At 48.7% G+C, this 24,286-nt stretch overlaps 1 protein-coding gene across 1 annotated transcript in view; it reads right to left on the minus strand.

The window, feature by feature from the left end:
- Window positions 1-24,286, minus strand: part of LOC119377325 (solute carrier family 41 member 1) — an 88,262-nt gene that overhangs the window by 44,120 nt on the left and 19,856 nt on the right. Inside the window, exon 3 of the mRNA XM_037646861.2 lies at window positions 11,163-11,307. Coding sequence (XP_037502789.1) covers window positions 11,163-11,307 — 145 coding nt within the window. The remainder of the gene's footprint in view (window positions 1-11,162; window positions 11,308-24,286) is intronic.

Here is a 24,286-nt window from a genome sequence, read left to right on the forward strand (position 1 = left end):
AAGCATCGCTGTCTGCTCGCATTAAATCCCTCCACCTACACAGGTCAGTCGGATAACTGCAGGTTTTAATGATTCAATGTTCTTTGTTCTGTTTGGGAAACTGACAAAACCGACCAAAGATGGCAACCTATTGAGGATATGTTGTCTTAGCATTCGACCTTTGCTCACCAGTTCACCTACGTATTTTTCACTATGTTCACGTACTTTCCGTTCTGTGACTTATCCTTCTCTTCACCATGCCTTTTCTCCCGTGATTTTACATTGAAAGTCCTAAATACCACACAAGATTCGGGAGGATAGACTGTTGGGCGAGTTGGTAATTCATTCTGCAAACAAATAGCGCGAAAAAACGTGGGACTAGTAGAAGAAAGCAACAGGACAAGCGCATACTAACAACTGAACCTTTATTAAAAAACGAATGTATTTATACCAAGCAACCCACACGTTCACCATGTACAAAACCCAAACCTCAGATGTGCGCATCCAGATACCCTATCTCAACTTTGTTCAAAGCAAGAGAAGGTTTAGCCCCACAGTTATCACCGCCTTTCCCAATAAAGAAAGCCTCCAAAAGCTCACGCGCCGTCTGGTCACGATGGCGTGCAAGCACTTTTGCATCAGTCAAGACCGGCGTGCAACCACAGTCACGGCAGTGCAGCGACAGGTTAGACGACGGCTGCCCTTTCAAAGATAACCGGTGGTCCTGCAAGCGAGCATTCAGGCAAAGTTATATCAGCAGCACCCCTCGTCAAAGTTATATCAGCTGCACCCCTCCCGTGCTGTAAAGCACGGGGTTGAAAACTGAAACTTCACGACGAAAACTTTCAAGCTCAAGATAGTGATGAGTCAGACGTGAATGGAAACGAAATGGTCTCCGTGAAGCAGTTTAAAAGCGCGTCCACGAGCGAAGACTCATCACACGACGTCCGAAAATGTTGAAGGTCCGGAAAATTTCGTGAATGGCGAGATATTTCCTGCTGCACAGAGGAAGGACGAGTCCGTGAGCGATTTTGGCGGTCGGTGGATAGTCGGCAGCTCGCTCTCGTAGGCGGCGGTACCCTCACAGCCGACGGTTAGGCGCCGATATCGTCTTTGCCGCTTGGACCAGAGAATGGTGCGCTAGTAAGAGCCGCCAACGTGTATAAAATGCTAAGCTTAGTTACCGCAGTTGCCGCTGTACCTTGTGCTCATGATATCACAGATTGAAAGAACACGGAAACACTGGCGGCGCCGTTGTCTGCGATGCGTGCAAGGCATGGGCTTTCGCCGTCACTGGCACGAGCTACTGGCCTCAGTTGAACTTGGCTTGCATCAGAGATCTAGTTTGTGCCGAAGGCTTGATCATCATGATAGCATTTCGCAAGTGCTCAGTGTAAGTATCCAGTGCATTATATTTACCCGAAAGAATTCTGGCAGCGTCGCACTAGTGGCGTCAAGCCCGAAGGAAGAGCGGAGCTGCGTGGTCTTCCTTGTTTTTCTTTATTTTTTTCTTCCCTTTCTTTCTCTATCTTTCTTGTATCTCTTTTATGTCTGTTCCTTTCTCTTCTCACTCTTTTTATCTTTATTTCTCTGTCTTCTCTTTCTCTCTTCCTGTCTTGCTCTTTTTTTCTATCTCTTTTTCGTGTCTGTTTCTTTCTATGTCTTTCCCTGTCTTTCTATCTTTTTATGTCTTTATTTTCTTTCTATCGCTTTCTTTCTTTGTTTTTCTTTCTCTCTCTGTTTATTTCCTCTTTCCTTCTATCCCTTTCGTTCTCTCTTTTCACGTGTTTCACGTGCTCCACTTCGTCGAGCAGAGCTTTCGTTTAACGCTCGCACCTGCTGTACTCTGTAGTGCGGCTTGCTCAATTCCTGTGGCGCATACGCACCCGTGGAGTTTTGCACGAGGGAGTACAAGTTGCCGATAGCTTAAACCGCTTCGCTGTTAAAACAACGCGTTCAGTGTGTCGCCGCTTGCGGCGATCAGCCCGGCAAAGAGATAGAGCACGTTCTATGACGCTTTGCTGTCGCTGATCGGTCATGCGAAAAGCCCGTTACGACGCAGTAGCACACAGCTTAAGTGCCATCACGGAATCATGCTGAACAAGAAAGTGCGCGGTACACGCCTCTCTGTCCTATTGATGATTATTTGCACCTATTCCCGTCGGAGCTTGACATGCCTTCGGGAGCACGTGAAATGCGAGGCCCTTTGTTGTTGTAGCATTCAGGCACGCAGCGCGTGAAACCAAGCTTGCTAATGCAGCTTGCCGATGCAGCGGCTGCGCAGCTGAACTTATAAAAAGTATTCCAAGTAGCGGCACGCACTGCGACAGCGATGGCACAGTGCAACTCGCGGTGAGATCGGTTTATTCCCATACTTGCAAGTCCTGGCCCACGCACGACACTCGAAGAACAAGCAAAAAACTCGCAGAGCATTTTCGCAACATTTCTAGGTCTTCTTAAAGAACAAACATGCCGGAGAAAAACAGCATTACCAAGCACCGGCGCATTAAGTGACTCTTGCAATGCTTCCGTGGCAGAAATAAACAGGGCATTTTCTGCTGGAAAATAAAACTAGTCAACCATTCACTGTTTAGTGCTTGGCCACCTGTTTAGTGGGTAAGCACTAAACACTTTAGTGCTTGCATTTATGGATGCATGCGCTGTTTAGTGCATGCATCCCTAAAGGCAATATCAGAATTGTTTATCAGGACATTGATTATATGGAATGTAGTGAAAGCCGAAAGCATGAGAAAATGCTGTAATAGTTATGTAGCGACCGTAAGTCGTTTTCTCTCTCTTCTACGAATATGTCCCCGTGGCCATCACCTCGATGGACGGGCATTCTCTTGGGACGTTACGACGACATTACTCTCGGTTTTCCTTGAACCGGTTCGCCAGCTGTTACGGTCGTCGTACGTCAGATCACGATGCTATTACTTCGTAACGAGACAACAATGCACGCGGCGAACGTGCACCTGCTTGTGAATAAACGGTAGCCTCGTACATCTCTCAGCTGCTATTAGCCCATCGTCTTCACAAGCCGCATAGCGAAATCCGACGAAAACACAGCGAATGCAATGTTCACAGTTATTCTCGACCCACAAATTTTGCTAGACTTATGAACGTTCGTTTAAAAAAGCGCTGTTCTACAACTGATCCCCTCTTCCGGCTAGAAGGCAAATTACATGATGTCTTTTTACAAAAGCAACCCCGTCTTCCAATTTTCATTCATCTAGGATGAGGATAGAGGGGGAAGGACAAGGAGGTTTACCAGTTCAGCTGCATGCCACCCTATTCAGGGGAAAGAGATGCGGGAGGGACAAGGACCACATCCGTAACGTCAAAGTCAGTCCGCTTTTGTGCGGTGTGCGACATCACACGTCACAGCCTTTCTTGCAAGTCTGTCGTCTTTAAAAAATTTAACATTTTATTCCTCGCCTTCAACTGCGACGACATCTGAGGACGACGTTTCACTACGGTAGCTACAGTGACATTCCTCTACGGTCGAGGCGATCTACAGCAATTACCAGTTATGGTCTTCGTACATTAAAGCGAGGACAGTCGCATACGATGTGTATTAAGGATTCCATGCAACGACCGCCATAACAAAGCGTTGTCGGCCATTCCGATGCGAATAAAATAATGACTTCGTGAAAGCCCCACCGAGCCATAACCGACAGCAGAGCTCAGTCGCCTGTTTGCGGCGAAGTCCAGATGGCATACCAAAACGTAAAGCAAGAACTTCAGGTGCACTCTAAGAAAAAAAAGAGTATGCGTGACTCTTTTCGGAGAGTTCTGACTTGCCACGTATAGGACTCTCTTTAAATAGTCACGGTGACTCTCTTTGTGGGTCAGGGTCGGCTCGCTCTAGGAGAGTCCCCCGACCCTCTAGGAAGAGTTGAAAGACTCTCATCCGAAGGATCACGTTACCACTTATAGGGAATCAGACGACTCTTGCCGGTAACACTCCTACGGGGGTCAAGTGACCCACAGAAGCGTCAAGCGACTCCACGAGTATTTTAAGCTACTCATTTGACCCTTGCTGTACTTTTGCGCGACTACAGCTGAAAATAATGGAGTATTCATTTTAAGCATGTCCAATAATACTTGCCGTTCTGCCCAGCGACTGCAAAAAGGGAATAGTTCAGTTTTAGGATTACTTTAATAAAACTCGTCAAACACACATATTTTCCAGCAAAGTTATATAGAAAGCGCGAAAAGATGGTATTTTATTTCCAATTAAGAAGTTTGGGTATTCCTCGTCTACATGCTTCTATGAGTATAGCCAACTAAATGTGTGCTGATGTTGCAAGGTCATATAGTGCAAATAATATGCAGAAATGGCATCATGTTTCAATCTTTATTCCTTATGATTAAAGAATAAATCAAAAATGGTGACGGCTGGAGGTCCTCAGACTTGTGGCTTGCTAGGTTCGCTCCTGTTCAGCGTGAGCCCATGAACGGTATCTGAAAAGCAGAACGTGATATTATAATAGAAAATGAAATTGCAGTAAGGTTTTCAAACCTACTAAATACGTGTTCCATAGACACAATGAAGGAACAAAACAAATTTTCACGTAAAAGGCAGCGGGAACCTCGTCCTCGCATATTCACTGGCTATACACGAATGAAAGCACTTTTTTTTCTGAGAAATCGCTTCAAAATTGGTTTCAGAATAAACACGGTTTTGCGCCGCTTACCCCGACACCCAAACACTTCCTACTGCAGTCAGGGGCACGCCGTGAGCGGTTACTGACCGCATGTTTTACAAACGTCACCCATCTCATAAGCGCATGCGAGTACGAGGGCCCGAACGACACCCAGTGCGTGCGACGCCGTCTACGTCTAGATCAGACATGTCATGCTAAATTGCACACTAACTCCCACAATCACGTACACTCACTTCATATCGTTTATAAGCGTCATCGCAGATGTTGGCAAACCACGAAACACAAACCGAACGAAGGAAAAAGTGCACGCGACGGCCGAAACCGGGCGCCGTCGAAAGTCTAGCATTTCGCCTTACCGGCGAGGCGTGTCCACTTGAATGACTACCGCATACTTCTGGTAAGCCACCGTACTATACTTGCACCTCAGCTACCGTCTTTACCACATGTGGCTCTGAGCGTTCTGTACAAAGCTTTTTTTTTTTTCTTTTTTTTTCACGTTTCCCTACGCGCGGAAGCACGCAGCCACTCAAGGTCGATGGAAATGTTATTATGAAGTGACTACAGTGCATCTCAAAACGACATCTTGCACCTTCTAGTGCATGACACAACGCGCATAACGGGGCAACTCGTTACGACAGCTTTAGTTGGGCATCCGCAACAGCCCCCGCGGACACGGGCTGCTGTTTAATGGCTGGCAGATAACTTCCGCAGAGCTTCTGCAGACGCCCGCTAAAGCTGTTATATTAGTGCCTACGAAAGCAGTACACTCACCGTTAACTGGCGCCCGTTGTCCGAATCCGCAGCTCCATGAATATTCCGCCTGCAAACGTCACTTCGTGCGCGGAGCCGGCGTCAACACCATCGAAAGCGCGCATGAACATGAACTGATGAAACCTGATGAAACGTCAAGACACCAACCCGCCAACCAACGCAACGCATTCACGACTAGACTGAGACGACTGAGAGAGAAGCAGAAGCGGCGCGTCACCCCGGCGCCAACCCCGTATCCGTTGGCGAGCAACGCAGCAACGCGCCACAACGGCGCCAAAGGGCAAGCGCGCGATATGTATGGCGTATACGGCGGCTCTTTCATGGACGGACCATCGAACGCGCTTCAGGGCGTCCAGTGACTCCTTCCGAACTGCTAACTCTTTTTCTCTCCTGTACCTTCCAAAAGGGGTCACTGGACGCCCGAAGAGTCCGGTTCCATGCCCTCTTTCGACTCTTTTTTTTTCTTAGTGTGGTGTGGCCGATTGTTTTGGCTACTTGGTGTATTCCATATGGAGTGCGCAGTAACATCCGTTGTGATCATTGGAAGTTTGCTAGCGCATCAAACCCTGCTATAGCCCTCTTCCTTGTCGTCTTGACGAGTTGCCGGTGCAGCATTATCGGCGTGTTCGTTGCCTAGGCTTGCAACCATAGAAACGTAAAGTCGTGCCCGATCTTGAAAAGCGCTCACACTGCAGGAGATGTGGTTTAAAATACTTGACTCATCTAGCGATCCGCGGCAAAATTCTCAAGTGTGTAACCGATTTTAGGTCTAATCAAACATTTGAAGTGCGTAATAATAATAATAATAATAATAATAATAATAATAATAATAATAATAATAATATAATATAATATATAATAATAATAATAATAATATAATAATAAAGTATCAAGGTCTCTGGCGCTACAATACATGGGCGCTATTGATTTAAGCATCAGCCTGTCATATTTAAAGCGCAAGCCACCATAAACAGTATTACTTTTACCTTAGTTTCCAAGCGCTGCTTGTGAGCTTAGTGGTGAATTTTGATGCCGAACTGCCAGCTTCGATATGGCAAATTTAGGTTATTGCGAAATAAGGCATTTGGCATTTCACATCAGTGACGACGCTGCTAAACACCGAATTTGTTGCGGTACCTAATTTCTAACCATTAAAGCACCCATGAAGAAACTATGCGGGCGCATAACATTTCAACAAAAAACTTGGGCCTGGTTCACGCGCACACACGGCCACGTACTTCGCAGGCTTTTGTCCATGGAAATCAGTAGTTCGAGTTCTGCACACCTCAATCGTAGAGTGAGGGGCAGATGCACGTCGATATCCACCATTACGCGTTTCGTACAGCGCACGGAACAGAGCAAATATGCGAGATCACAAGTAATCGAGCATCGAGTGCCTTGTTTACTTAGTTTTCTACTATTTGTCCTGTCGCTACGTTATCAACGCACGCGCTATGATGATTTGTCGCCAACTCTGTAATCTGCGGGATTTGATTGATGTCTATTACTTTGGCGTCCAAGTTGCCACACTACGAGCTCCGCTGGACTTGCACTTACATGTGTGACGTCATGGTCGTGACGACATATATACACAGCGAACGAAAACGCCTCACACCACAAGCACCAAATAAACTCGCACTTGCCTGAAACTTTCGTGATGAAGAGACCGCCAACAACAGACGAAGTATGTCGCAACGGCTTGCTTGAAACTCGACGTATCCGTCTCCAGGCGCTTACGGCCGCTTTGTTCTGAGGAGAGGCACGGTTCACGCACAACGTACCGGTGGCAGTTTTGATTGAACCAAGCAGCCACACGTTTAAGCTCGCAGGTTGCCAAGAGATGCATTACAGCCGCCAATGAAGCCGTGCTGTCTTATTGGCTCTAATTCAGCCTGTATCGCGCGATATTCGTGACCTGATTACTCGCTGTGTGCGCGTTCCTGAACCCCCCCCCCCTTAGACATACGAAGAAAAACTACATGTGACTGAGCGCTGTCGCGCTGCTATCATGCTGTTCTCAAGCGTACAAATAGTTGAACAAGGTAGTTTTACAATGTCTTATAGTCTAAAACAACTTTTGATTTTATACACATGAACTTGTTTCTCTTACCTGTGACCTGTGATCAGTGACTTCGTGACTCGTGTGGTGTTTGATTGCATTTTATTTGCACATCTGGTGTTCTACTGAGTACCTATGAATAAAGGCGCCAACCCCCCTTATCCATTATTTCAATAATAAAAAAAGGGTGACTCGTCCCCGACTGCTTCGCATAGCGCCAATTCCGGCAGTGCGTGGGATCTGGCAGAATTTCAGAGCGACAGCTGCACTACTCCATGTCTCCCAAGGTCATTCAATGCGCCGCAATGACCTTGAGACGCTGGAGCGCGTGCAGCGCGTGTGTGGCGGGCGTGACATCACGCCACGTGATCCGCTGCGGAGAGGCAAAGGCAGCTGCGCTTGCTCGGAGCCCCGCCGCTGCGCTATCACGTGACCAGACAAAGGTTTGTAGAGCCACTAAACCACCCAGTGGTCGAAATTTAGTGGTGACGTCTCAGTCACTCCTGAGTCTACAGCGAAATCTAGCGGGCTAGCGGAGTTACACGCGCTGGATAACTGAAACGCAGCCCCTGCTCGTTTAGCTCTTCGCTACGCTCCGTTCGTCAGCTCGCCTCTCCGAGTGCTGCTCTTCGCCGCGCGAGGAGCAAGAGCAGAGAGACCTTTCGCTCGCGATAACTCGGTTTAGAAGATTTAAACCAAGGTCTTTTTCTTTCTCTTGACAGCGAAGTTGTATAAGCCGGCCGTAAAAACTATCTGGTATACCAATGTGTATAAAAACAATCATCATCATAAACGGGTACGTGCCACGGAAATTGGGCAAATCCCACTGCTCACTGATGGTCCACTAAAAATGAAGAAGGCAACAGACGGGCGGCAAACACCAATTAAGATCTCTAGACAGACGGAACCAGTAGTTAAGAAAAGCTCTAACAAACCGTCGGGATTAACCTAGTGATTAACACCGTGGCCGCACGTTTGGAGTGCTTCAGCGGTACGTACAACAAGAGAATACTAGGGAGCGAGAAAGGCAACGGCGGCTGCGAAAGACCCCCCCCCCCCCGAAGCGATGGAAGCCCTGCGCGAACGGTGACGTGCCCAGAGATTTATGGGAGGCGTAGGTCGGCAAACTCACTCATGAGTAGACTCACTCAGACTCACACAGACTCAGATCGAGCCATGCGTCTGAGCGAGTCAAGCTGAGTAATATTTTCGTGAGTGAGTGAGTCCGCTGAGTCCGGTTGGGAAAAATTTCAGTGAGTGAGTCCGAATGAGGAAAAGTTTGGTGAGTCTGAGTCCGAGTGAGCCCTAAGGGCAAAATATATTTCATGAGTGAGTCTGAGTGAGCTCCGCATTTGTTTGCCGACCTATGGTCCTATCTACTCAACTTCAGCATTACTATCAGCTTTATGATGACTCACGTTTATGCTCACTTTTCTCGCACATACTTCAAAGCACTAGCGTTCATACGCCATATCAGTGCTTATTTGATCAAGGCGTGAGTTACGGAAGGGGGCGAAGGGAGGGGGTCGGACCTCCTTCTGGCAAAATCTTTCATGGGGAGTTCTTGATACGATATCCCGTTCGAGTCATCTCTTTCAATAAAAAAGTCACAGTTTCGCCGCATGGGCGAAGCAATGAATGCGATAGCAAGGAACTAATGCTATACGAAGTGAGGCTCGCCAATGGATACTCTCAGTTTGAACAGCGCTTCTGTTGCAAAGGCGGCCGAAGCGCGAAGGAACTAGTGCTTCAAGTGTCGAGCTGTGACACTTGATAGTTCGCGCTCATCTTCTGTTTGTTCGTTTGGCGGCGTCCCTGAGCTCGAGTGACATTCGTACGCGCCGTAACATGAGCGCGGACATCACGGTGAAAGCGGTGAAACATTCCTCTACCCCTCGCCACGAGAAAACCGCGCGAGCAGACAGCGGAACGGCAAGCTTCTCCCATGCGCAAATATAGAACAAGCGAGCGGCTCGCCGACGACTTTTAAATGCGCCTCGGGCTCCTAGCGCCACCTCGCTGTAATGAAGAAACGCTTTATTATCGCCTGCTGTCTCCGAGTCCGTCCTGCGCTAAATGGTGTGTATAAACGCTCGCCGTTAGCTACGTGGAGGATCTGCGTTTCGTGCGTAGTAGATAGCGCGCCGCTCGCTGCGGAGCACAGGTCCTTGGTTCGATTCCGCGCTTCGGAAGCATTTTTTCTGAGTTATTTTTCTTTGGGGCCTTTATATATATACATACTTATACATATACGGTGCATGACGGCGGCGACGGCGACGGCGACGGCAAATCCAGCCGAGACTGTCCATATAATTGCTATCGCAATAAATGTCTTTACTGCATTGTAACCATTCATAACTCGTATTTGAAGGCATGAGATCAAAACGCGCTTAGTAGAACACCAGTTATATGAGATATTGATAAGAGCACTGACACTACGGTGGGAAATATTAATTATACGCTGATGGATTCATGAGTCGACTCACTTAAGCTCACTCAGACTCAGATTGAGCCGTGAGTCTGACTCAGAGTGAGTCCGGTTGAGAACAATGTCAGTAAGTCTGAGTCCGAATGAGGAAACTTTTGGTGAGTCTGAATCCTAGTGAGTCCTAAAGGCAAAATATATTTAATGAGCGAGTCTGAGTGAGCTCCACATCTTTTGCCGACCTATTATGGGAGGTGCGAACGCTCGGTTTCAGCGAGAGTTTCTGTTCTGGTGTTTGGACATCCATGTCGTGTCTGTCACTGTCTGTGGTTTAACTCGAACCTGTCTGCGCTGAGAAGTAACCTAGAAACGACCTAGCATCAGCAAGCTAAAACCTAAAAGCAACCTAGAAATAACGTCGCGTCACTTAGCTGAAATTTTGGCAGCCAAACTGCAGCGCAGGGTAGCATACCGGATACAAATTTCTGGTTAACCTCCCTGCCTTCCTCTGCTCTTTCTCTCTCTCTTGGAAGCCAAAACAAACGGGATACAAAGAGAGCGGGAAACAAACTAGCGCAGTTGTGTCCCGCTCTTTCTCTGTCCCGGTTGTTTGCGCTGCCAGAATTCTACAATGAATTCACAAAATTTCAACTAGCCCGCCTATCAACCCTTCTGTAATTTACCACCTAGCTGAAGCCCAGCAACAACATAGAAGCAACCAGATTAGGCTTCAGAATCGTCCAGGTTCGCTGTTTGAAGGCTTCACGACTTAGTGCAAGCTTCGCCATTTTTTTACAGATACTACGCATATCGCATTCGGTGCACTCCAAGGTCAGAAAGCCTTCCATTATTTTACTGCATATTCTTGGCGCTGGTTGTGGATGGTTTGCTCACAACCTTACCGGACTCAGATATTTTTCAGGAGCCGCGTGATATAGAGCAACACATGCCATACTCAATGCTATCTATTTGGCGGAGCTTGTTAGTTTGGTATTCCTGCTCGTTCTCTTTCCGGTACGGCACTTGCTGAGATCGAACACCTAAATGCTTTTACACAACGCGCAGCAGATATGAGCGTTAGTGTATTTTGCTGTTAAGCTTAGGTCAGCAGCGTCCCATCATTCGCTATATCACACTGGCTTTACAGGCAACCAGCACTCACACGCTGCAATATCACGCGTTAATAAAAAAATTTTTTCTCGCGTTCCAGCTTACCAAACTTCGCATAAAGCGTGTAAAACAACAGCCAAGCACGCACCTAGTAGGAAGCTGGCGACAGCGGCGGTAGCCATGCTTGATGATGCCACAAACAGCGCTTGGTCGATGCGGAAGGCGTCGTCGGAGGCCAGACCCATGACGATGGCGAACACCGATGACAGTAGCGACAGCACGCACGCCTGACACTGCACGAACGTGTACACTTATGTGAGAGACGCTACGATATTTTTTTGCGTTTTTTACAGGTTTTTACTTGGTTGAGATGTCAGTGAAACTGCGCCTCAGTACCTAAGCTACAGCTAATGAATGACACAAATGAACTCACAAAATATTCGACTACGTGTGATCAAACCACGACCCTGTCTGCTGACTGTGTGCAGTCAATATCTGTAGCAAAATTGAACGCAACACCGCGAAAACATCTGGGAGTCACCGCTGGTGACTACTGTAAGGTTGGGCCAGGACGCAGTGTGACCAGCACAACAGTCCTTCGAGGAGACGCATACAGGCTACGCCGGCCGCTGTGGTGGCTAGCGGAATTAGAACTTCTTCCGGCCGACGGCTAAGGGCGACGGGCAATGCCTGACGTAATTGACTGATTTTAAAAATAAAGTTTCTCTCTCTCTCTCTTCCTATGTCCACCCGAGGCGGTGACGAGCGCAGGTGTATTCTTAATGTGAATCCCACCTGACGCAAGAGCTAGGCAACTGGAACGAGGCAACGACAAGACGTCACCATGGCCGTTGAACGTTCCGTCTCGGCCTGAGGGTAGTTCAGTGTCTTCCGCAGCGATTAGGTAAAATGGCTCGTACATTTCTTCTCCAAGCAAATGGTAAGTGTCCGCAAAGTGCACCTCTGCGGACATCCCATTTGCCCATGTCCTCCAATGCAAGTAGCGGCGCAATCAGAGGCGAGAAATTGCCATACTAAAATGAGTTCGTCAGAGCACGGGGACAGCAGAACAAAACCGTATGTATGGAGAATATTATCGACTAGTACTGTGACAACCCGGGCCTTTTGAGTGGGAAGCGGGAATTCTACCCCTGCGCCACTTTCAAGAAGCCGCATGCACCTCTTAAACTTTAAAAGGGTCTGTCTGTCTGTCTGTCTGTCTGTCTGTCTGTCTGTCTGTCTGTCTGTCTGTCTGTCGTCTGTCTGTCTGTCTGTCAGTCTGTCAGTCTGTCAGTCTGTCGGTCTGTCGGTCTGTCAGTCTGTAGTCTGTCAGTCTGTAGTCTGTAGTCTGTCGGTCTGTCAGTCTGTCAGTCTGTCAGTCTGTCAGTCTGTCAGTCTGTAGTCTGTCAGTCTGTCTATCTGTCTGTCGGTCTGGCTGTCTGTCTGTCTGTCTGTCGGTCTGTCTATCTGTCTGTCGGTCTGTCTATCTGTCTGTCGGTCTGTCTATCTGTCTGTCGGTCTGTCTATCTGTCTGTGTCTGGAGCTGTCTGGAGCTGTCAGTTATTTTTGTGCCCTGGTATTTTTCGCGCTGTTTCGAACCCTTTAAACTCTTAAACGACGACACATTGCAGACTACCTATCGCAGCGCCTCAAGCGAGTTGACCCTGCTTGGGCTTCACTTTCTGTACATTGGTGCTGCGCCGTTCCGAGCACTCCCCTGCTCTAGTACACTCTAACTGTACACTGATAGCGGCGAACAGAGCGTCGGCAGTCGATAAACTGATCTGCGGTAAGGTGCTTCGGCATCTATACATGCGACATTGAACATTCCAGCCTTATCGCTGGTCTCCGCGTTAGTTCCAGAGTAGAATCAGGTGTTCGCGTTTCCGTGCTCAAGCCTAGCAGATGATCCTCAAAAATCTGGAACGTTCCCAGACATTCTGGCGCGGTTTTCGCAGGGCAGTAGTAACTAGAGCACTACACGGGCCGTGATTCTCAGCTCGGTCCCGGCTCTGGCCCGAAACTCGTTCAAGTTTACCCGCCCGAACCCGGCCCGGTCACTCAAAAGTGAGACCCGGGCCCGGCCCGAGTCCGAGAAAAAATTTCGCCTACCCGGCCCGGCCCGACCGCAGATTGGGTCCGACAGGCGCCCGAACCAGTAATCTAGGTGCTGTTGCTCAAACATGGAATCAACGACATAGTGTTTTAAGTGGCAAATGTCTAGCCTTTGTTGGCGCTGTTACAAAGCAGATGCGAGGGTCCTGGGCCAGCCTGTCTCCAAAGGAGTCTTCCCGCTTCTTGGACCCCCCCCCCTCATTTCGGGGAACGGATTTGACACTACACCTGCCGTCTTTTCCCTGAACTGGGCGCTTCGGCGGGAAGCTGGCAGCTACGCGCGGGTCTCCTCCGTGGAACACGTGTTTGCAACGAGCTTGTTTTGGTGAAAGCTGGTGCCTTTGTTCTTAAAGGGATTTCCAGTTCCCCGAAGTGACATTGCCCCTCTTTCTTCCGAACTGGTCGGACGTGGAGAGTGAGAGTGCAGTGGTCCCTGGCGTGCCATCCTGGGGGCGGGGACCTATGTGTCGAAGAGACGGACCCTCCAAAGGCATGCTCGTTTGTGATTGGACATTTGCCGATTAAGGAGTTTCCCTATCTTGGGAATGAAGCGTATTTAAGGAGCAGCAGAGCGTCTGCTCGGCACGGATCGATCGGACTAGATGTCGTTCTGACGATCCTGCCCTCTCTGATGTAAATAAACGTCTGTTAAGTTTTCCTCAACGCCGGTCTCTGCCTCGGCTTCCTGCTGTTCTGGACATCCCTGGGCCTGCGGTACGACTCCCGCCGCTCAGCTCCACGCTACCCCCTGAGTCCGCATCGGCCAACGACCCCGCTCGTAACAAGTGGTGGCAGCGGTGGGATGGATCCAAATACCCGGTCGTAACAGCGCATGTTTCGCTAACAATTATACCTTAACCTTCGGCAATTTCTTGTAAAAAGGTGCTTACGGTGAAACAGTTGCTTTTCTTTTTCTTCATTTCTTCACATGTGTAAAAAATCAAATTATCAAGCGATTTCGGCTTTAAGCAGCCACGCGCTGTTGAATAACATATCCTACCGCGCTAAAGTTTCACGCACTGCTTGCGGTAGCCCAAGGGGCGTACACCTGACTTGCGAATTGTGAAGGCATCGGCAGTCGTTGTTCTTAACTTCCACCACTGGAGCAAAGTTAAAATGTCTTCCTCTGTGGAATGAACATAGCTGTCCAGCTCATCTCTTCACTTCTCTCGTTCTCGAACGTGGTCCCACTCTTCAATGCCGTCTAAAAAACTCATCTTTGAAGGATTCTCCTAGCAGTTTTCAGAAGTGAGTTATGCACGGTTTGCACCATGCTCTTTTTTTTTTTCATAATATTATGCTGTGTGCCTTCCTAACGATGTTGTTATGGTAAAAGGTTTTCATTGGACTACGCGGGTAGGACTGGTAGGAGGCGGACGAAGCGATTTGGAGCACTTTTTGAGGTTCGTTCGTGTTTGGTTATAAAAGCGTGAATAAGCTGCTCCTCGCTAACTCATTGCATGCATATGGTTCGGGGTAAAAGGACATCACCGGCACAGAATTCGTAATGGTCTTTTTTCAAGCCAGCTATTTCGTCAAGCGAATATACTTTCCCTCGCGCCTTGTTTAATGCACCCACGCTATTCCTGCACATTCCAACGCTGTTGCGGCAGTATCACCATGCAACTCTCCCACTATATAGCGCAGGGGTCTCAAACACGCGGCCCGCACATTCGACCCATTTTCTTTTATTGTGTTTAAAAGTATGTTCTTATGCTAAACAGGCATGACAGGTTTCAAGCATTTTTTTTCTTGAGGCAACCCGTGCGGCCAGCATGTGCTCATTCAAAACCGTGACACAAAACTCTTATAATTCATAATCGGCATCCACATTTTAGTCATCTCGTAGACAGGTATCGACATGTTGGAATCCTGCCGCCAAATACCCTTCAGAAATGACCCACATATATGTGATATAGGAAAGATCTTCTTTGAAATGTTACCATTAGGTGACATTTAGTTGTAGGTATAAATTTATTATATTACATTTATTACTAATTCTACGAAATAACATTTGGGATATAAAATAATAACAAATACAAACAAAGCACATGTTAGCGAGATGTTAACTATATAGGCGCCTGGTCTATTTACTTTTAGCTTGCCCGTTTCAGACATATTATGTAGCTCCTTATGCAAGAAGCAAAGGAGGTTCAGTACTTGCCCTTCGTAAAACTACTCCAAATAGTTTGCCCGATAAAAAAAAGCAGTTTTTTATTGCGATAGCAATTTCATGGACACTCTCGTCTGATTTTTGCCGTCACGTCGTGCTCCGGATATGTATATGTATGCATATATATAAAAAGGCACAAAGAAAAATAAAGCAGAAGAAAAAAATCTGAAGTACCCGACCGCGGATTCAAACCAGCAACCCCTCGCTCACCAGCGCGCTGCGTTAGACAACTCAACCACATGCCATGTTTTTTTTCTTTCTTTCATGGTATTTATTACAATGCGTATTTGAAATTATCACAAACGCTATGACGTAGGGATGCATTCACTTAGCGACAATATTCGCACAAGCACTGCACAAGCATTCAAAGGCTTACATGCATATATACTATATGTGCCGGCGAAATAACGGTGAGCTATTTATATACACCATGTACCGCTGGTGGTAAGCAAATCTCGGAGGAGCGTAAGCGTATTTTCTACCACGCAACGCTCTTATTTTCTTTCACTTTGAAAAGTGCCTTTGAGACGCGCACGACAAAGTGGCCCTTTCTGTACCCACTAGTGATGTGGAAGGAAAAAAAAAACAAAGAACACCGGGCACACCTAAGGTCCCTAGATAAAACAAGTTTTCAAGGTAGCGACACCCTTCCTTTTCCTCCTCGCTTATTTGCCTGGAGCGCCCCCAAGAAGGGTCAAAGCGTGCATAAAAAAGGGAATGTTTGTGTTCAGTTATTACGGCGGATAGAAATATTTATAGCAAATGTAAAGTAAATTCGACGTAGGATAAAAGGTTACTTAGTTGAATATAAGCGGTAACATAAGAAGAAGCGTGATGTGTGTTACCAACTGGCAACGTTGTTATAGTTTTATATTTCACACCATTATCCATGGCGTCTCGCATCGTACGTCGTAGTTCGTCCCGGTTCGTACAGTTCTCCGAATGTGTTTTGCTCGTGAATATGATGTGGCACAGTTAAGGTGCTTCTTGCTGGATCCTGTGATCCTGACTGACCACAGGGCAGCACCGTGTTGTGACGAGTGATCATAGCCGCTTGTGCGCACACAGGCAAAAGCCGTGGCCAGACTAGAACGAACGCTTGACTAGCAGCATTGCGATGACAGTTTTTTCTGGAAAAAATACATCCATTTTCGCAATCATGATGCCAGGTAATCGTGGTGCATGTTTTATTATCTGGGTGACTACGGAAGAGACCGCGGCACCGCAATGCGGGTGCACGCAACTTAACGACAAGTGGGGTTCTACCAGTTTGGTGTCCCGAAGTGATGAATATTGCGACGATGTCGTCGCCCTACCATCAGCGGTAAGTACCAGAAACAGACTTAAAAAGCGTTGGCACGCGTCGCGTTTGAGCCTGTTTACGCCGCGTTCAAGAGCAAGTGACTCGAACTGGTCTGGCATGAAATGTCCCTGAAAGTGCAGCCACTTCAGCTGTATTCAACTGTACGTGCATACGCACAAATATTGTAACGAATTTCACGTACTAGACGCGCGTTAGACGCGCGTTCTGTAGCGTTTCAACAGAAGGCGACAAATCAACTCGCCTCGCAAAGCCGCGTCTACGGCGTTGCACGGAAGTCCTCGCGTCAAATGTTTTGTAGCCACACTTCACGGCGTGCCCTATTCCGGATACCACGAGGTATGTTGTAGAGGGAAAAACCGCCTTCTGTTTTGTTGCTGCATCCGACAGCACAGTACTTGACATATTCAAAATTCACGGCGAAGCATGCTCGGCCGACTTGGCGTCAACTGGAACGCTCCTCTTCTACAGCTTGTCTTGGATACGATTTCGTCTTTCGTCGCGGCAATAATCCGACTGGAACCATATGCACATGCGCACTCGTTTTGAACCTTTTCCTTTATAATAAATATCACCACCATCCACTAACAGCATCACGTGCAACGAATTCACCAATCACAGACGCAAATGATGGAGAAAAGGAGGGGTAGGCGCGAGAGTGAGGGGGAAGGCGCAAAGAGGAATGAGTGTCGCTACCTTGAAAACTTTTTTATCTAGGGACCTTAGGCACACCTTGCATCAGACGCCCCCGTGTGGCCGGAGACGCAGGGGGTCACTCCACGCGCCGCAGTTTAGAAGAAGAAGAAATATCTAAGAGCGTCTGATCCTCCATTATCGACATTTGCAGACGCAGCGCTCCTAATTTTCTTTCAATTCGAAAACTGCCCTTGAGACGCGCACAACAAAGTGGCCATTTTCGGTACCCACTCGTGATGTGGAAGGCAAAAAAACAAAGAACACCGGGCACACCTACCAGACGCCCCCGTGTGGCAGGAGACGCAGGGGGTCACTCCACGCGCCGCAGTTTAAAAGAAGAAATATCTAAGAGCGTCCGATTCTCCATTGTTGACACCTGCAGCGTGTCGCTCAAGCACGTAGACGTAACAACTGTGACAGTTGTTAGTTCACGCTTACCCTGTGCATGCCTGTACGTTCTTTTAACCCTTTCATTCACGAATTATGATGCACTCTCTGCAAATTCATCAAATTTCCATGGTATGATTTTAAGGCACTCAGTATTAGATTTCAAGAAATAAAATGAAGGAATGTGTTGTTTTTTGTTAGTTACAGTAATTAATGCTAATTAGCGTTTAATTAAATATATATTTGTTCTGCAATCAGTCAGCTTTAATCCTTGCATAAAAGGAATAAACTATTAGGCCCAAAATGCATGCACAGTTTATTTTTTGGCTGTATGCTTTTCGAGCGAAGGAAAAAAAATGTTCTTGACGTTGGTCCTGGAACGTCGCACGTCGAACGATCGTCGAACATGGTAGTGTCTCTAGCAAAATGATCATCTGCAGCATATACAGCATAGTGAAGTTAAATAAGATCTAGTTGGCCACTCAGGAAGCCTGCACGAATGTGCACACTAAGTTTCAGGTCATTTGAAGAAACACGGGGTGCGTAATGCGACTTATAAGTTGATGTGTACAGTTGTACACACCGTGACTGAAAGGGTTAAGCCGCGTTCGCACTGGGGAATCCGCCGTCTAGAACGGCTGGAATTCTCGTGCCACCGAAATTCCGCATTGTTCACACTACTTACCAACCACACCACCGAAATTTGGGCACCTAGTTATCATCGTTCCTTCGCGCGAAGGAACGCTGGCATCAATGCGCTCTACGTTGTGTTCGCGTTTCGTTATGGCGAAGCGCATAAACAGAGGGTCGTCGAACTACTGAGCCTGCCGGAAAGCAACTTTCTGGCGATGTTTGACGAGGAGAAAGATGCATTCGCCGAACAAAAAATGACGCAAGCAGTTGTGGTTCGTTCGTCCTGATTTGCATGACGCGAGAAGCTTGGTCAAGCCGAGATTATGCTACCCGTTCTGCGAGATCGCGATGGTGTATTGCAAAGATGCTAATCGCGACAACACTTGGCAGTCGTCGAGAATTTGTTCGACTCACGTTCCGATTGGTTCGCGGTGAGGGAATCCGCCGGCAGGTGCTGCAAATATCGGTCCGGGACCGATCGGCGCGGAAAGGGCTTTTCTGGCGGATCTCGCTGCCACCGAAGCGGATTCCGCACCCTCTCGCAGCCGAATGTCTCAGTGTGAACGCGCCATTAGGGCGTTCTTTGTGCTTCAGCGGCGCGCTGCAAGTATCGAGCTGCTTCTGGTTCTTCGTGTGACATTTCAATTTCTTGCTATCGCATCCATTGCTTCACCCTTGCGGCGAAACTCACTTTTTTTTTCATGATAAAATGTGAAACATATATGTATGCACAACGTATGTGGAAAAGCTTTAAGGAATACGAAAAAGAAAAACGATTTTTCTATTATCAATAAATTGCTCTTTTACAATTCCAAAATCACCACGCTCGCCGCGACAAGACTCTTGGTAAGCGCAAAAACGCGCAAAAAGCAAATGCGGGTGGCGAGGCCACCTTGTAATTCACGCAGCAGACGCCGCGACTTCATAGATTCTGACCGCGTCTACTGGGGCTCACATAGCTCCTACAGTCGGTAAAAATGAAGTACACTAACGTCTGAGGAAGCCTTAGACTTAACATATCAAGTCTCAGGAAATTTCGTAGAACTAATGTCCTCAAAACACGCCAATGCAGTTTGAAATCCGTAACCTCACGCGCGGAGATTTCAGCGCGGAAATTAAATATGGCACTTCGCCCTTGATTTCCTCCTCTATTCATAAACTTATGATGGAGAAATGAATGATATTCGATATAGCAATGTGGATGCGCTGAGTACATTGCTAGGCCGTACCAACTAGCCCAAATGGAAGCTTTGCTGAACGTTAATGATATTCGAGTTCTCAGAGTACACTTTATCAGTCTAAACCGACTCATTGTTTCAGCTTAGTGTCCCTTTAAGAACTGAGAAATGTCGAAGCCCGGCCCGACCCGAGCCCGCCACCTCAAACCCGGGCCCGAGCCTGACCCGGACCCGCCGTGGAATCTACTTTACCTGGCCCGGCCCGGCCCACGGGCTGGCCCGGGTTTTTGGATAGGCCCAAGCCCGTGCAGTGCTCTAGTAGTAACACTTGTAAAGGGGCGGTAACATAACACAGAAAGAAAGGAGCCAGTGTGGCAAGCACAATGACGTCTTCCGTGTACACGAGGTAAGTCTGCCACTTCAATCCTGCCAGTACTGTATCTATAACGCGTTGGCAAGTCGCAGGTGCCGAGCAAAGGACAAAGGGCATGACCTTAAGCCTTGAACTCGAAGAGGCCGTCTGGTGTTTTGAAGAGACAGCCTTCTCTAGGACTCTCTCGTTGACTTCTATTTGCCAATAGCCGGCCTTGAGGTCCATCGAAGAAAAATGCCTCGCGTTGTGAGTCGATCCAGGGTGTCGTCTATCCGTGGGAGAGGGTACACGTCCTTTTCCGTTATCTTGTTCAGGCGGCTATAATCTACGCAAAAGCGTAGGGTTCCGTCCTTCACTAACACCAGGGGTGACGCCCACGGTTTCTTGGATGGCTGGATGATGTCGTCGCGTAGCATTTTGTAGACCTGTTTATTTACGGCCTCGCGTTCTCGCGTCGAAATTCTGTACGGGCTGTGTCGGAGTGTTCCGGAAATTATGTCTGTATTGATGCGATGTTTCGCGACAGGGGTCTGCCGAATTTTTGACGACGATGAAGGGCATACCTTGTATTGGAAGAGCAGGGTTTTGAGCTGGTCTTGCTTATGCTTCGGAAGGCTTGGATTGACGTCGAAAGCTGGTTGAGGAGCTTGCTTGGTCGGAGTAGGCTCGGAAAGAGCAGGCAGGCGTTGTGCCCCTTCTGGTGGCAGTTGCCAGCTTGCTCTCTCCCTCTTTTCTTTGTGTCCTTGCGCTTGTATATACAAATCAAATAAATAAATAAAAATCGGAAATGGCGAAAGCATTGGTGGCTTCCACAATTTGTTCGGTGTAGGCGACCATCGTGTCTTTGTTCACGTGCTTGTACTGGTTGCTGAAATTTGTGAGCATCACTGTTGCTTTTCCTCCCAGCAGCTCGGCTATTCCTCTTGCGACGCAAATATCGCGGTTAATCAACTGGTGCTGGTCGCCTTCAACGACGCCTTCCAGGTCTGCTGATTTCTGAGTGCCGACGGAAATGAATATATTGGAGCGAAGGGGAATGGTGACCTGGTCTTCCAGTGCATTCAAGACGTGCTTTCCTGGCGGCGTGTGCGGCGGTAGTGCTTTGTCTGTGGATAATGTTATCGACTCGGATCTCAGGTTGATGACTGCACCGTGTAGACTTAAGAAGTCCATACCAAGGATGACATCTCTTGGGCAACGCTGCAGGACTACGAAGCTAGCGGGATACATCCGGTTGTTAACGGTGATTCGCTCTGCTGATTCCTGCTGGCGTTACTAGGTGACCTCCAGCGGTCTGAGGGCCTTCCCAGGTGATTTTGACTTTCTTCAACTTCGTGGCGAATGGCCCACTTATGACAGAGTAATCTGCTGCCGTGTCGACGAGAGCTGTGACGCTGTGGACGTCGATAAGAAAGTTGAGGTCGGTAGTTCATCGTCTTACGTTGCGGTTAGGTCGTGGCCTCGGATCACGGCTGCGTTGGCCTGTTCCGCTGCTTCCATGTGGCATCGTCCGGGCTCGAAGTTTCGACGTCAGGGCTCCGTTCGGCTTCCGGCGAGTTCTTTAGATTTCATCGCGGCGTCGTCATCGGCGACGGAGGACATTCGGTATTTTGTCGTACAGCAACCGCACCTCTATCGGTTGCTGTCCTTAGTTTTCCGGGTGTGGGCTCGCGGGTCGGGCCGGAGTAGGGCCGGTGTACTGCCGGCGGTGAGGCGAGATGTAGCGTCCTCGTGAAGGCGAATGCGATTGCCGTGGAGGTCTCCGCTTAGATGCGGCGAGAAAGGCGATGTCCCACGGTAGTTCACCTCGCTCTGGGCGTGGCGCGTTTATGGCAGACACGCAGTCCCATCTGTCGGTATTGGCAGTGGCGGCAGCTGTGGCCAGCTTCCTTGCAGTGGTAGCAGAGTGGGCGGTAGTCGGGGGCGGGTCAAACGTCAGTCTTCCTCGGGCTACAGCGCTGGCTGGCGTGTGGGCGAAACAGCGTCGGTGGCGGCGGCGGCGGTGTCTGGTGTCGGAAATGCAGTGGTGCTGCGTCTTCACGTGGGCGCGGAGGAGGAGCGTTACGACGCGCTGCAGCAGCGTAGCTCAGACTGCGGCTGAGGCTCTGCTAGCTGAGGAACGCCCAGGGATTGCTGGATCCCCTGGCGCGCGATGTCGGCAATGGAATCCCCTTGAGGCTGCGACGGAGGCAGAAATTTTCGCAGCTCCTCCTGCACGATCGCTCTGATCGCCTCTAGTAGGTCGGCAGAGCACAGCCCTTCGATTTCGTTGAAGTGTGGCGTCAAAGGACGAACATATTGCGGGTTGCGCATTTGCAGCGTCTTCTCAATAGTCATCGCTTCAGAAACAAAATCTTGGACACTGGTCGGTGGTTTCCGCATCAGTCCCGCGAATAGCTCCTGCTTAACTCCTCGCATGAGGTGGCGAACTTTCTTCTCTTCTGGCATGGGGTCTGCGTGGCGGAACAGTCTGGTCATCTCAGTGAAGAGCGCCGCGTTTTCATTTGGCAGCTGCACACGGGTTTGGAGCAGAGCTTCGGCCCTCTCCTTGCGGACGACGCTTGTGAACGTGGCTAGGAACCTGGTGTGAAAAATGTCCCGCGTTGTCAGGCTTCGCTCTTGGTTTTCTAACCAGGTCCTAGCGCGGTTTTCCAAAATGAAGTAGGCATGCCGTAGCTTGTCGTCGTTGCCCCAGTGGTTAAAATCGGCCACTCGGTCAGATGCTTCCAGCCAGCTTTCCGGGTCTGACTGATGATCCGCGAAATCTTGGCTGCTCTCTGGGCTGCTGGAGCACGATCGGTGTAGGCGGTACAGCCGGGTTGTCATAGTCCCGGCGGTCGAAGTCACGGTCTTGGACTGCCTGGTGTTTTCGGGGAGGAGCCCGTACAGTGGCGCTAGTGCGTTCTGTCTGCGGCTGGTTCGATGATCCGGGTGGTCTTTAGCGTCGTCTCCGCGATTTGGGCTGGGCTCACGGCCTGACGGGGGCGTCCGGAACATGAACGCACACCGGATGTCCCGGGGTCGTGACGTCCACGAAGGAAGCAGTCGGCGTGTCCAAGATGAAACATTTTATTTGGCCGAACTTGTGGCCGAGAAACGGAAAGTAAAACCAGGGGGGTGAAACTTCCTATACCATCTATGGAACGCATTATTCGCTGGCAGCGCCGGACGAACGCCTGGTGTTTGGGGGCGGTACTAAAACATGGCGGCACATTGCTGACACGCACTGGGGGACGCCATCTTGATGAGGACTGAGGAGTGGGGGGGGGGGGGGGTCGATTTAGCACCAATTTCAATTGGGATGCACCAGCAAGCCAAATTGAGCGAGTGGAAGGTATTCAGATGGCGAGCACGCGAGCTTCTTCCAGTTGCGCAACCCGTACCATGATCAAAACGGCAATCGTTGCGTTCTGATGGATGAAGGTTTACCCATCCACCTACTTTTGCACCACTTATTCTAAGTAAGACTGTTTTTGTTTACGTCTACACATGAATTAGACAAGAATAAAGAGCAGAGTTTGTTTGAATGATTTATTGCCTAAACATACCATTCATAAAGTAAAAGCACAACTTGAATATTTTAGCGCTACTGCTGCAACCGCATCCTGATATGCCGTGCAAGCGTAGAAAAACAGAGAGCAGCATGCAGATCGTACCTTTCGTCCGCCGGGATCCTAAAGAATTTTATGCCGGTGTGGCGTGAAGAATTTCGACACCCTCAGCACAGCACGATTTGTGATAACTGCGCGAATCCATTCATGCGTCTGTTTCGCTGAAGCTTGCAAGGGTTTCGCCAGTTTCCTTGAAACAAACCTTACGGTGGTAAAAGCGGCCTTTGGGACGCCGTAGGCCGTAGCACACATGGGCGCGTAACAAGAAACGCCCCTTTTTCGCCGTGAGAGATAGGATGGCGCAGTTCCCGTTTTACACTCCGGGTGGCGCTCGAATTTTCGCAACCTCGAACTGCAACCTTTAGATTCACTTGCGTATTAAAAACTCCGGAGTTAATAAGTAACCTGGTAATTACCATAAAATGGAACAACAACGTTCATTTATGTTCGTATGTAGTACAGCCCCCAAACATTAGGATCGCTGCGTTCACGGGACAGAAAAACCGCGAAGTTTCATCCCCCTGGTAAAACTACAGCAATACACACTGTACACGGATAGCGGCAAAAAGAGCGTCGGCAGTCGATAAACTGATCTGCGGTAAGGTGGTTCGGCATTTATACATGCGACATCGAACATTCCAGCCTTATCACTGGTGTCCGCGTTAGTTCCAGAACAGACTAAGCTGTTCGCGTTTCGGCGGTCAAGCTTAACAGATGATCCTACAATAATCTGGAACGCCCAAACCGGCAGGCGGCGCTCCTCTTCTCTTTGAAATACCGGCTGT

Source organism: Rhipicephalus sanguineus, unplaced genomic scaffold (assembly GCF_013339695.2).
Source record: "Rhipicephalus sanguineus isolate Rsan-2018 unplaced genomic scaffold, BIME_Rsan_1.4 Seq433, whole genome shotgun sequence".
NCBI lineage: Eukaryota > Metazoa > Arthropoda > Arachnida > Ixodida > Ixodidae > Rhipicephalus > Rhipicephalus sanguineus.